The sequence below is a fragment of the Wickerhamomyces ciferrii genome, contig 00007 (assembly GCF_000313485.1).
Source record: "Wickerhamomyces ciferrii WGS project CAIF00000000 data, strain NRRL Y-1031 F-60-10, contig 00007, whole genome shotgun sequence".
Lineage (NCBI taxonomy): Eukaryota > Fungi > Ascomycota > Saccharomycetes > Phaffomycetales > Wickerhamomycetaceae > Hansenula > Hansenula ciferrii.
The window spans coordinates 66691-80599 of NW_011887733.1; the positions used below are offsets into that span (position 1 = coordinate 66691).

The 13909-nt window shown below is 31.0% G+C and overlaps 8 protein-coding genes across 8 annotated transcripts; 3 read left to right on the forward strand and 5 right to left on the reverse strand.

The window, feature by feature from the left end:
• Nucleotides 1-60: 60 nt before the first annotated feature.
• Nucleotides 61-696, reverse strand: ERV25 (Erv25p; the record flags this gene model as incomplete). The annotated part of the gene is made up of 1 exon (XM_011278930.1): nucleotides 61-696. One exon carries the CDS (start codon nucleotides 694-696, stop codon nucleotides 61-63), a length of 636 nt encoding a protein of 211 aa, XP_011277232.1.
• A 278-nt stretch (nucleotides 697-974) lies between these two features.
• On the reverse strand, nucleotides 975-3953 carry CYM1 (pitrilysin family metalloprotease; the record flags this gene model as incomplete). Its single annotated transcript, XM_011278931.1, has 1 exon — nucleotides 975-3953. The coding sequence occupies one exon, from the start codon at nucleotides 3951-3953 to the stop codon at nucleotides 975-977; it is 2979 nt and encodes a 992-aa protein (XP_011277233.1).
• Nucleotides 3954-4421: 468 nt separating this feature from the next.
• On the forward strand, nucleotides 4422-5723 carry PRO1 (glutamate 5-kinase; the record flags this gene model as incomplete). Its single annotated transcript, XM_011278932.1, has 1 exon — nucleotides 4422-5723. One exon carries the CDS (start codon nucleotides 4422-4424, stop codon nucleotides 5721-5723), a length of 1302 nt encoding a protein of 433 aa, XP_011277234.1.
• A 54-nt stretch (nucleotides 5724-5777) lies between these two features.
• On the reverse strand, nucleotides 5778-6767 carry PIH1 (Pih1p; the record flags this gene model as incomplete). The annotated part of the gene is made up of 1 exon (XM_011278933.1): nucleotides 5778-6767. One exon carries the CDS (start codon nucleotides 6765-6767, stop codon nucleotides 5778-5780), a length of 990 nt encoding a protein of 329 aa, XP_011277235.1.
• Nucleotides 6768-6959: 192 nt separating this feature from the next.
• Nucleotides 6960-8231, forward strand: BN7_376 (uncharacterized protein; the record flags this gene model as incomplete). Its single annotated transcript, XM_011278934.1, has 1 exon — nucleotides 6960-8231. One exon carries the CDS (start codon nucleotides 6960-6962, stop codon nucleotides 8229-8231), a length of 1272 nt encoding a protein of 423 aa, XP_011277236.1.
• Nucleotides 8232-8577: 346 nt separating this feature from the next.
• On the forward strand, nucleotides 8578-10272 carry BN7_377 (MATE family efflux transporter; the record flags this gene model as incomplete). Its single annotated transcript, XM_011278935.1, has 1 exon — nucleotides 8578-10272. One exon carries the CDS (start codon nucleotides 8578-8580, stop codon nucleotides 10270-10272), a length of 1695 nt encoding a protein of 564 aa, XP_011277237.1.
• Nucleotides 10273-10493: 221 nt separating this feature from the next.
• Nucleotides 10494-12089, reverse strand: BFR2 (rRNA-processing protein BFR2; the record flags this gene model as incomplete). The annotated part of the gene is made up of 1 exon (XM_011278936.1): nucleotides 10494-12089. The coding sequence occupies one exon, from the start codon at nucleotides 12087-12089 to the stop codon at nucleotides 10494-10496; it is 1596 nt and encodes a 531-aa protein (XP_011277238.1).
• Nucleotides 12090-12369: 280 nt separating this feature from the next.
• Nucleotides 12370-13575, reverse strand: LTV1 (ribosome biogenesis protein LTV1; the record flags this gene model as incomplete). The annotated part of the gene is made up of 1 exon (XM_011278937.1): nucleotides 12370-13575. One exon carries the CDS (start codon nucleotides 13573-13575, stop codon nucleotides 12370-12372), a length of 1206 nt encoding a protein of 401 aa, XP_011277239.1.
• Between the last annotated feature and the right edge of the window lie 334 nt (nucleotides 13576-13909).

The window sequence follows — 13909 nt, forward strand, 5'->3', positions numbered from 1 at the left end:
TTTAAAATGATGTATATTATACAGTTGAGTTGTGTTTTTTGTTTTAAAACATTTGTTGCCTTAAATAATGTGTTTTGATCTGAAGTAGTTACGCAAATAATTGATTTGCCATGCACCTAAAGCAATCAATGAAATAATGATAACAAATGAAAAGTTTCTAACTCTTCTATTTGTAGATTCATTTGTGTCTCTTAATCTTTCTTCTCTTGCTTTTAAATATTCTAGTTCACCAACAATTTCATTAGTTAATTCTTCAACTTTTCTTAATTCAACTTCAACAGGTTTTAATTTTTCAGCAGCTTGAATTGCATTCCAATCTCTAGCAGCTGAACCAGCTTCTATATCAACTTCAATTTCTCTTGATAATCTTCTACCTTGATGTTGTAAAACATTATGGAAACAAACATCAAAAGCAGCTGAAGCATGAGCAGTAAATGCTACTCTAACATTACCAGCAAAATCCTTTTTCTTACGATATTCATTACCAACACTATCATGTATGTTGAAACTCAATTGTTGACCATCACCAATTGAACCTGATGAATGGATATTTACAACCACTAGTTGACCTTCACTGACGAAATCACGTATACAATATGGTGTTTTGGTAGATTCAGCAGCATCCAAATCAAAGTGCAAGGACACAACGCTGGTGATTAAACTGAGCACAAATAACAAGAATGATTGAGTTTTCATCTTTGGGATATAAACAGCAAAGTTTGTTGGATCAATTCAACTCCAATTGTTCAACTTTGACGCTTTGATCTTGTTGTTCTTTTCTTTGAAAAAGCGCCAAAAAGTTTGCTACGAACACGAAAAAAATCGACAAAAAAACGCGACAAAAAACAGTTGTAAAAATACCAAATTAGGAAAGTTACTTAATTTGGGACTACACATATAAGCTGAAAATTAGTTCACATTTTCTTATTTATTATGAATTTTACTATTTACAAGTTTGAAGAAATGCCATTAGATTAGACTCCAAGATCAACTGTATTCCAGTCTTTTTGTTCACCTGGATCGTTACCAACAACGGCAACACTTGGTTTACCATTGACTAAATATTTTTCAGCAACTTCTTGTAAATCTTCAATATCAACATCTAAAATTTGTTCTCTTCTTGTTTGTCTCATTTCATCAGTAACTCCTTCTTTAAATAATGCTTGACCTTCAGCTTTGATACTAACTGGGGCATCAATACTTTGGAAAATAGTTAATTTGGCTTCTTCTAAATCACGATCAGTCCATTTATTATCCAAGGCAAATTGACCAGCTTTAGTAAAAGTATCAAGACTTTGTAATGCTTTTGGATCTCTATATGAATAATAACTGAAAATACCATCTAATCCACTATAAGCAGCACCACCACCATAAGCACCACCTTTTTCACGAATTTCACGATGTAAATACTTGAAAGTTAATAAATTGGCTAAAACTTGTAATTTGGCACCATCTTCATGAACATATGGAACACCATTGACAACAGATGAAGCATAACCAACTTGGAATGGTAATTTGATGAATGATTTAGATGATGCGTTTAATGGGTATTCATTAGTTGATGAAGCGGTTAAACCTTGATTATTAGTTGCTGATGGTAATTTTGAAACGAATGATGAGATTAATTTTTCATTTTCTAAAATTGAATCTTTATCAGAGATTAAGGAAAATCTTAATCCATCAGAGTTGACTAAGTAAGATTTTAATTCATTCAATTTATCAATAATATTAGTTTGGAATAAAGTATCATCTTGAATCCATGTGTTCAATTTATTCAAAAATTGTAATTGATCAATACCACTCAATGATTCACTTATAGCTTTTGATCTTGATACAGAAGCACCGGCATAGTTTCTAGCATATGAGTGACCACCTTCAGCAACACCACTAATATTATTTGATGATAATAATCTAATTAAAGTGGCTAATTTTTCTTTATTGTTGAAATTTGTATTCAATAATAAGTTTTCCCAAATTTCATAAATATGTGAAGAGTTTTGATTTAATGCAACACCATTGAAATTGAAGCTTATTCTTGCAGATTGATCGATTGGTGATGAATGAACACTGACTGATGAACTTAAACCACCTGTATATAATTTGATTTGATCTTCAATATCTGCCATACTTTGAGTTTCTGTACCTAAATTAGTTAAAGCATCTGAAAATAATGATAAATATGGATATAATTCATAAGGAATATTAACATCACGAGCACCTCTGAAATAAGTTAATCCATTAGTATCTGTGATTCTTTTTTGAACTTCACTACCTGAAACATCTGAAAATTGAACAGGTTTAACAGCTGTAGCTCTTGGAATATCTCTGACTCTCAATGTTGGTAATGAGCTTAAATCTTCTTCTGCACCTTGTAGTTTAGCTAAATGTTGACCACGTTCAAAGATAATATCACGGTCTTCTTCATCTAATTCTTCAACTAAGTTTTTCAATCTTTGTGCTTCTTCAGATTTAACTAATTCATCATATTTTTCATTTGGTTTCATTTCAAATCTGAAAACAGGTTTATCAATGAAATATTTCTTAATAAGGTTTTCAAATAATCCACCTTTAGCATAATCTTGTTTGAATTGTACGATCATATCTTCCCAAGCTAAAACATCAAATGGATCAACTTTATTAACCCAACCTGGTAAAATTGAATATAATAAACTCATACCAAATTCTGCCTTTTGATCTTTTTTACTCAATTCTAATTGTTGGATAATAGCTTCAATTTTCTTATCTTCAAAACCTTCCTCGCTATGTTTAATCAAGACTTCATTAACGGCTTTTTCTAATTCTTCAGTAGATTTTAAGCCTTGTAACCCAATTGTGAAAAAATTAGCCGCAGTTGTAGAGTCCATACCTGAATTAACAGAGAAATCATCACCAAGACCTGATTCGATTAATGATTTATATAAAGGTGATGAATGACCATCAGTTAACAAGTTTGATAAAATTTTTAAACAGAATGATTCATAAACATCTTCAGGATTACCACAAGGCCATGTTATAGATGCTTTCAATTGTTTTTCAGGTGGAGCCATTGGATCAACTGGACCTTCAACACTGATATTTTTGTTTTCATTCAAAGTGATTGGTTGTTTAACAATATTTTTAACATTTCTTTTACCAAATACTAAGTATTCTTTATTTAATTCTTCTAAAGTTTCAGTAACTGGTAATGAACCATAAGTGAAAGTTTTGGCATTTGAAGGATGATAATTTGTTTGATGGAAGTCTAATAAATCTTCATAAGTTAAATCTGTGATTTTAGTTGGATCACCACCAGAATTATTTAAACTTGGGTATAAAGCTTCTTGAAATTTGATATAGAACAAATATGAAGCATTAGAAACTTGACCTTTCATTTCATTATAAACAACACCTTTGAAAGTCAATGGAGAAGTCTTATCATCAACAACTTCATTTTCTAATCTCCAACCTTCTTGGAAAAAATCTTCCTTTTTTAATAATGGATTGAATGTGGAGTCCAAGTAAACTTTTCTTAAATTTTCAAAATCTTTATCATTTGTTGTAGAGAATGGGAAGAAAGTATAATCATGACCAGTCATTGCATTCATAAAATTAGCTAATGATCTATTCAACATTTTGAAGAAAGGATCTCTAACTGGGTATTTGTAAGATCCACAAAGTGTAGTATGTTCCAAGATATGTGGGACACCAGTCTTATCTGGAGGATTTGTTTTGAACCCAATAGAGAAAACACTATTTGGATCATCTCTATCAATATGTAAATGATTTGAGCCAGTTTTATTATGTACAAAATCAACAGCAGTTAATGATAATTCAGGAACTGGTAATACTCTTTTAATTTCAAACCCATGAACAGTCTGACCTATTGGATAACGACGTAATGCTTTGGTTTGATTGTAAGTGGATGCTCTGCGGACCCCTTGAAGAGAGATCTTCTGGTTCAAAGCTCTCAACATTTTTTAGTCTGCTAAACCACTTGAGAATATGTAATAAAAGCAAAAATCAACAGATGGTACTTTTTATAATTTTGCCTTTAAGTTTATAATCTTTCACTTCTCGAAGAGCATCGCTTACGAATCTCGAAAAAATCAACGAGACACGGTAGAAATTGGCAGATTACAATAAGTAATTCAACTTTTATGATGTATTCTTTGGGAATTTCGAGTTGAAAATTGATATTTACTAAGTTTGGACAAGTATTAAGTAAAGAGAGTGTTTTTATTCAAGAAATTCAGCTTTAAATTAGTCTTTCTTCCCTCAAATCGTAAAGTTTGGCTCTGATTTTTAGATCCGCGAGTCATCAAGATAATGAAAAATCCAATCGTCATAGCCAAATTAATTATGGGTCATTAGAAAACTATTGAGAACTGGCTTTTGAAACTGTGCTATCTCACTAAAAGTTTTTGATCATAGACATATCCATCATGGGGAAGCCAAAATCATATACAATTGTCATTAAATTAGGGACATCCTCTCTAGTTGATGAGAAAACTAAAGAACCAAAACTATCTACAATGTCTCTCATCGTAGAGACAGTGGTTAAATTAAGAAGGGCTGGTCATAAAGTGGTGATTGTTTCATCTGGTGGTATTGCTGTTGGATTGAAGACAATGGGTCTAGATAAGAGACCAAAGAAATTATCTCAAGTACAAGCATTAGCAGCCATTGGACAAAGTAAATTGATTGGTAGATGGGATGCGTTATTTGGATCATTAGATCAAAGAATTGCACAAATTTTAATCACTAGAAATGATATTTCAGATTGGACTCAATACAAGAATGCACAAAATACAATGAATGAATTATTAGCTATGGGTGTTGTTCCAATTGTCAATGAAAATGATACTTTATCAGTTGCAGAAATTAAATTTGGTGATAATGATACATTGTCAGCTATAACTTCAGCTTTAATCAATGCAGACTATTTATTCCTTATGACTGATGTTGATTGTTTATATACAGATAATCCAAGAACAAATCCAGATGCTAAACCAATTCTGATAGTGGAGGATGTTAACGATATCAAAGTTAATACTGAAAGTGGTGGTAGTGATGTTGGTACTGGTGGTATGACCACAAAACTTATTGCAGCAGATTTAGCTACTGAAGCAGGAACAACAACCATTATAATGAAGAGTCAAAAACCAGAAAATCTATGGTCCATTGTGAAACATATTCAAGACCAAGATGTTGATCATGTTGATGATAATGGTAAAGAATTATCAAATGATGTGATTCAAATTGAACAATTGAAAGAATTACAATTAAATAACGTTCCACTACATACAAGATTCATTGGTAGAGATAAACATGTCAAAAACAGAGAATTTTGGATGTTGCACGGCTTACAATCTCATGGGTCATTGATAATAGATCAAGGTGCACATAATGCCCTAACAAGAAGTAATAAAGCTGGATTATTACCAGTGGGGATCATTAAAGTCGTTGGAACATTCCATGATCATGAATGTGTCTCAGTTAAGGCCGGTCATAGATTATCAAATGGGGAGTTAGATACATCAAAACCATTAACTGAAATTGGTAGAGCAAGAGTCAATTATTCATCTATTGAAATTGAAAAAATTAAAGGATGTCATAGTCAACAAATTGAAGAAATTTTGGGTTATGCTGATTCTGAATATGTTGCTCATAGAGATAATTTGGCATTTCCACCAAGTGTATTGGAAAGTACACAATCAAGTTTGAATTTAGCTGGTAGTGCATAAAGTTGAGTTAAAATCTCATACATTAATACATAATATATAATAATTATAGATTCTCTATTTTATGAATAATACTAGTGTAGAATCCTCATGCACGAAAAATGATTTGATTTCAGGATTTGTGAAAATAAGTGGTAATGGTAATTCAAGATCTTTTTTAGTTGTGAATTTTGGATTAAGGTTCTTCAGTATTATTGTATTTGTTTCAGTATCTAAATTTAATTCATAATCTAATGATGAATCATTTTGGGATTTGATTTCAATTTTTAGTTTATATCCATTCGTATCAATCTTATGCATAGTTGTGGAGTATTTCAATTGTGGTCTTTCAACTGGTGATTTAGGTTTTGGTGGTGAACGGATTGACATGTTTGTAATTTCTTGAATTAAAGGTTTTGTACTCGATTCATTACTTTTATCTATTGGTTTAGACTGAACGTTGAAAATATCAATTTGATCTCTTGCTTCATCAATTTCATCTTCATTTATTCTTCTTGCTTCTAATATAGACTGTGGTTCTGTTTGAAGATTACTAACTCTTTCAAATTCTTTATTCAATCTATTAATGTCCAAATCGGATCTAAGTACTTCCAGTTCTTGTACTTCACCTTTTGAAGTCAATTTTGGTAATGCAATATCATCTCTAGATAACAAGATCTTTGATCGAAGTTCAACACTTTCTAAACTCCACTCCACTAATATATCTTTCAACTCTTTATCCATTTGAATCCATCTTATAGCTTTAGTATTAACAATACAATCATAAACAAAAGCTAATTGACCCTTTTTATCCTTATCAACTCTTTCTTGAGATGTAACAATGGGTATTTCCCATTTATTATCCATAATCATAGGATATATAACTCGTGGATCATAACCAACTTCTGGTAATGGAACTTGATCATCTGAACATATGTTTAAAAAGACTTTGGTACCTTTCACTCTCTTGGGATTCACCGTATCCTCGGCCAATTTGGTCTTGATAACAAACTGAGGCTTTGGATTCAATACCAGCACATCCTCTGAAGACCTTAATGCTTCCAACATAGCAACTATGGTTCACCCTTTCGAAAAATCTAACATTCATCTATATCGTAAAAAGTATGTTAGTTCAATATAAAAATACAAGTACATTCGCGGAATTAAATCGTTAAGCGCAGCATATATATAAATACCAAAATAAGGAAGAAGGATTCAACAATTGAACAATGTAATCCTCACTGCTCGTTGCTCGTCAGTATGGTTGCTTATACTTCAGACAAGATCTCCATAGATCTTTTCACTCAACGTTTCCAAAATCTTTTTGGGTACAACGCAATTGAGTTCCCTAGTAAAGATTTCCAAACCTGGAGAGACTTCTTTGACCCTGAAATAAGAGATGATTTAACTGAAGCTGATTTGTTGGAAGCTGGTATATTTTCTTATCAGCTAGGTGAAAGTTTGTTAAAGATAAATGGCTCTGCTTTTATCGAGTTTTACCTCAAATTGACAGAGGCCAAGATAGGAGATAAAGAAGTAGTTATAGATGACAATATTGATGATCTAACAGGATTTGAAAAATTTTATAATGAACCTTACCTTAATTTTAGACACTCAAATGCTGATCAAAATTACATTGCTAAAAGTTCTTCGTTTTATGATGAAGATCTAAAAGTTATTATTGAACATGGACTAAAAACAATTAAGGGGGATATTCCTGGTTTGATGCATAAGCACACAAATGAGAGTAGTTATATCGGTATGCATGTAAATCAAAAATTGGCTGAGGCATTATGTGATTCCATTAACTTTTCAACCGGAAATGCTATGTCCAATTACAATAAAAGGCATAAAAATGAATTTATAAAAATTTTGAAATCAGTTTTGCAACCTTGTATTCAAAGATTTAATCTTATTTTCAATGATACACTTAGAATGATTGAAAGATTTACAGTAGCAACAGATGATTTTTTTGAATATCACCCATTGGGGAATAATGTAATGAGATCAAGCTTATTGGGAGAGGTTGGGGTACAGGATATTTTCATTGGTAGTGCTACAGATGCTGCTAGGAGATGGATAATTGAAATTATTTCACCAAATGATATTGAAACATTATATCAATTAGTCAAAAATCAGCTCACTGGGGATTCTCCAGACTTTACACGGGCAAACACATTCTTGTGCTATTTTTTAATTCGTCAAATTCAGTTAGGTGTTGGTGATATTTTAGTTACCGATGGATTTGATTATTTATACATTGAGTTGGACTTTTTGAATACCCTTTCAGGTGATATTAAATTTAACTATTATGAATTTCAACATACCACTACAGCTCCAATCACCCTTAGAGAATTTTTCTTCTGGTGGTTTTACAAGAGAAAAGAACTAGAAGGTAACCAATTGAAACCGTTAGCTCAACTCATAAACATGCATTTGAAACGCTGGGAAACTAGCAAAAATGGGGAAAGAATACCTGATGTTGTAGCAAAAGGTATATACAAATTTGGGCTCAACAATGATACACAGTAAGAAACATGACAGTAATATCAATGATTTATGATGCTATGTAAATTATATAATTTAGTTATTTCATATAAAGTTATTTAACAATAGTCGCGACTCACAAGATATTTCGGCGTTCGCGCATACAAATTTTACTGATAAGTTTTAACTAAATTTAGCTTCTAATTTCAAAAACAGTTCACTTCTCAAGAAGTTTGTTCAGTATTTATCTTGCCTCAAGGTTTATGGAAACAAGTAATTCAATATATAAACCACCAGTTATATCAACACCATCATTTGCTTCACTAGTTCACGACATTTCCACATTTGAAAATCACATCACAATCCCTTAGATTATAACCCATAAGATAAGATGGTTCTGCAAAGAAGGAATAGTAATTCATCAATAGACCATCAATCCAGGCTACTACGTTCTCAACAGGAAGCGTCATCAAGTTTGAATCAATCCCAACCAGGTTCAAGTTATGGGTCTACAAGAATAGCACCAAGGGGTCGCCATAAACAAACCTTGCAAGCCATATCTGATCAAGATAGTAACATTTCTGAAAATGAGACAGATGATCCTTATGAACACTATGAATCTGATGGTCGTTCAGCTTCCATACCAAGCTCATATACAGATAGTATATTTAGTGAAGACGATGAAATTCCTGTCACGGTTAAAGATGAAGTTATTAATATTATTCGTTCAGCAACCCCATTATGTGTCACTTCATTTTTTGAATATTTATTAGCTGTTAATTCATTATTCATGATTGGTCATTTAGGTAGTAGAGAATTAGGATCAGCTAGTCTTGCTGTCTTGGTGTTCAATATTAGTGGTATGGCTGTTATAGAAGGTATGTCCACCTCACTTGATACTTTTTGTTCACAAGCTTTTGGTGCTAGAAAATATCATAAAGTTGGATTATATTTCCAAAGATGTACTGCAATGATTTTCACACTATTGTTACCAATCATGGGTACATGGTGGTGGTCAAAACATATTTTGAAACATGTTGTTGCAGAAGCTGATTTATTAGATTTAACTCAACCTTATTTAAGAATTTTATGTTTTGGTACACCTGGTCTTATTGCTTTTGAAACTGGTAAAAGATTTTTACAATCCCAAAGAATATTTCATGCTTCAACATATGTTTTATTCTTTTGTATGCCTTTGAATATTTTATTAAATTATTTTTTCATTAAATATTGGGGATTTATTGGTGCTCCATATGCTTTAGTTGCAACTTATTGGATCATGGCATTCTTATTATTAGCTTATGTCGCTTTTGTTGATGGTAAACAATGTTGGAACGGATTATCCAAAAGAGCATTTAGACATTGGAAACCGATGTTAAATTTAGCTATTCCAGGGCTTATAATGATTGAATCTGAATATCTATCATTTGAAGTTTTAACTATAATGGCTAGTTATTTCGGTACAGAATCATTAGCTGCACAAACAATCATTTCAAACATTGGTTCACTTTGGTATCAATTCCCGTTTGCCATTGGATGTGCTATTTCAACAAGAGTTGCAATTTATGTTGGTATGGGATCACAAAGATCTTCAAGAGTTAGTGTTAGAATTGCATATGTAGTTGCAGCTTTCACAGCTTTGATATCATTTATATTAATAACTTCTTTGAAATATCCATTAACTTTATTATTTACATCAGAAGATGAAGTTATTAGATTATCAGTGAAATCTATGCCAATTTTAGCATTTAATCAATTTGGTGATACTTTTAATATTATATCTGCAGGAATTTTAAGATCTCAAGGTCGTCAAAAAATTGGATCTTATTTAAATATAATTGCATATTATGGTGTTGCATTACCTTTTTCTTATTTATTTGCATTTTATTTTGAATTAGAAATTACTGGATTGTGGTTAGGTTTAATGATGGGTGTTTTCATCTTGGGTATTAGTGAAACTTTTTATGTTTATAAATCTAATTGGGATCAAATTTTAAAAGAAGCATTGGATAGAGATGAAGATGAATATGAAGTTCTGATTGATGATGATAGTACAGTTTCATCATTTGTTACTTCATATGAATAATCATAATATTATTTGAGCGTATTGAAATGTATTAATAAATAATAACTAGAAGTTGATCCAGATTATTTTACACCTTTGTAGTTGTATAATATACCAATGATTTGGCTAGCTTCAATAAATACGAAATATCAGTAGCTACAATAACTAGATCTCTATGCAAATTATATTTATTATTACAGCCCTAGTTAATCAATATATTCGAGGACAAAGATTTCTCTATTCTAACCAAAAATCTTCAAATCATCATTAGCTAAACCTTCATCTTCTTCATCATCTTCATCATTTTCTCTAATTTCATCATCTTCATTGAAGTTAACTCTTTGACCTAATAACCCAGCACAAAATTCATCAATTTGTTCATCATTCCATTTAAATTTATCTCTTGGAGCTTCATAATTTTGAATTGGTTCTTGTACTGTATATTTTAATTTTCTTCCCTTTGATGCTTTTGTATCAACATTTTTCTTAATTTTGCTTTTGGTTAATTGAATCGTTAGACCATTTGTTGGATTTGAATCTGAGATTTTTTTATCAATTAAATCATTTAATAAAACTCTATAGAAATCTTCATCATCGAAAATGTTTTCATCTTCTTGTAATGATCTATCAATTGATTTAGTTTTGGAAGTTTTATATTCATCATCTTCATCTTCATCTTGTTCTTCTGAGAATCCTAATGGTTTAATATTTCTTCTATTTAAACGTGTTCTCTTGACTAATCTATCCATGTCCATTAATGTTAAATCAACTTGTTGAGCTGCACTTTGATTAATTGTTTTGAATTTTGATGCATTTAATGCAGTAGCACCAGAAGCTGATTGAACTTTATGAGACCATTTTGTCAAGACATTTCCTCTGTATTTATTCAAGATATTATCTAATTTTTCAGTTTCTTCAATATAATCAGTAAATGATCTTTTCTTGGATTTTTTGAAAGCAACTGGTTCTTTTGTTAATTTTTCTTTATTATATATTTTTGTTCTTAATGATATTATATTATCAAGTAATTTATGTAATGAATCTTCAGTTTTTGATAAATATTCTTGGGTGTTATCTTCTTGGAATTCTTCAAAAATTTCATTACTTAAAGGTAATGAATTTGAACTTGTTAAACCTTTTTGTAATTTAATTCTTGAATCTAAGATACTATCAAATAATTTTTGTTGAGAAATAACTGCATAACCTTTTAAAGCATCTGATTGACCTGATGTTGATAATCTATTTAAAATTTGTTTACGTTCATTAGCCATTAATTTTTTCAAATTTTCTCTTTTGGATGTAACATCTTCAACATCAGTTTCTGGTTCAGATTCAGATTCAGATTGAGAAACTGATTGATCTGAATTATCTTCATCTTCTGAATCAGCTCTTAACGATACACCACTATCACTTTCATTGTCATCATCTTCATCATCTTCAGCTTCATCATCAATGAATCCATTACCATTTCTTGAGTTTGTAGTGTCATCTTCTGATCCAGTTTCTTCTTCATCTTCATCATCTTCTTCACTTTCTTCTTCATCATCTTCTTGTTCATCATTTGATTCTTCATCATCACCAAAAATATCTTTTCTACTACTAGCCTTACCAGTATATTTTTGATCTTTTAAATTAACAGAATGATCACGTAATTTACTCTTCCCAACTTTAACATAATGTTCAGTTTTTTTGGTATCATCTTCATCTTCATCTAAACTTGCACCTTCTTCATCATCATGATTAAATACATCATCTCTTTCAGCATCTTCAATATCGAAATCTGGGTTTGCTGGTTTTTGCAAATCAGCAATTTGTTCAGCAAGTGTCTTCTTAGCCATTTTATCAGTATATTAATTCAATGGAATAACTATGATATATATCTATCTTATTTGTTCCTTACATTTTCTTCACACAATATTCAATTTTTTTTTCTTTACTGGAATAAATTTTTTAGAGATGAGATGGTATGGGACACACACTAATATTGACGAATTCGCGAATTTTGAAATATTTATTTTAATTTTAAAACTACAATTTATCTTTTGATTTTATATCAATGATTTATATTATATTATAATCCCAAAACACAAACATCAAATCTTTAAATTACCAAAACCTTTAGATAAACCCTCTTGTTGCTCTTTCTTTCTTTCTTTTAGCAGCTAATTTACCCTTTGAAGCACTATCAGCAGCTTTTTTCAAACGATCTCTTTCTTCATTCTTCTTGACAATTCTACGACCACCTTCAAGTTCATGATTATCAAGGAAATCATCAAGCATATCTTCAAAATCTTGTCTTTCAGTTTGCATATCAAATGGTTTTTCTTCTTCTTCTTCATCACTTTCATCATTTTTTTGATAATCTTTTAAAATTTGTTCAAATTTATCATCAATTAATGTAAGACCTTCATTTCTAAATAATGCAGAACTTGACATGGAAAAACTTGAAGTATCAGTCATTGCACCTTTTTTTTGACGTTGTTTACGTTTTGATTGTTTCTTGGTTAAATTTTTAGAATTATCAAAAGTCGGTAAATCTGGAACAACATCTTCTTCATCTTCATCAAATTCATCATCTGAATCCCAATCATTTTTTTTATTTTTATTTACAGCTTTAAATTTTCTAAAATCAGCTTCCCAACCTTGATCATCATTTTTAGTAAATTTAGATTCATCATCATATTGAGCTAATTCATCTTCATAATTATCCATATCCCATTCATCAAATTGTTCTTCGAAATCACTTTCATCAACTTCTTCAGCACCACCTTGTAATAAATCTTGGAAAATATCATCATCTTCTTCAACATAAGCTTCATCTTCTAAAGCAGTTAAAATTTCTCTTAAAGCAGGATTCATATCAGGTTGGAAACCAGCAATTTCATCGGGTATATTTTGTTGATCTTCATAAGTTTCTTTAATCTTGGTTTTAGATGCAAACATCTCATCAGGTAATTCTAAATCATCATTGAAAACAATACCTTTATTCTTTGGCTTAGATTCATCAGTTTTCTTTGGAATGAAAACACCTTCACCAGAGGTACCTATTGGTTTTAAATGTTGCATATAATCATATTTAGAATCATCAAAAGTGATACCATATAACGCTGCTTCACCTTCATTTTGCCTTATTTCATTTGATTCATTTTGTAAATCAGCTTCTAATTGAGCTTTAGTTTTAATTTTTTTTTGTTTTGGATTATTAACTTCAACTAAAACATGTTCTGAAGCGTCTTCATCATGGTATAAAGGATCATCATGGGATCTGTAGACGACCTTATAGGTTTTACCCTTCTTCTTATCCACCCATTTTCTAGTAGACATGGTTTATAGTGTGAGTTGGTTATGAAATGGATGTGTTAGACCGTGCATGTTAAGAGTGAAAAGTGTCTAAATTTTTTTTTTCCTTTGAGCTCATCTCTTCAACGGTTGCGAGCACTGAGGATCACCAAACACAACCATTAAGCAGTGGTAATAAGGTAATAAGAGGTTGGTTTGAGTGTGGTTTTGGTGATTTTGACGGTGGTTAAGAGAGTCTGAATACAATGGATCTATTCATTTCCAAGAATTCAAACTTGTATAGTAGATACCCACCAACTGGTGATGAATCTCCAATCGCATTGTCTATTGTGCACTATGTGAATCGATGCCAAAGGAA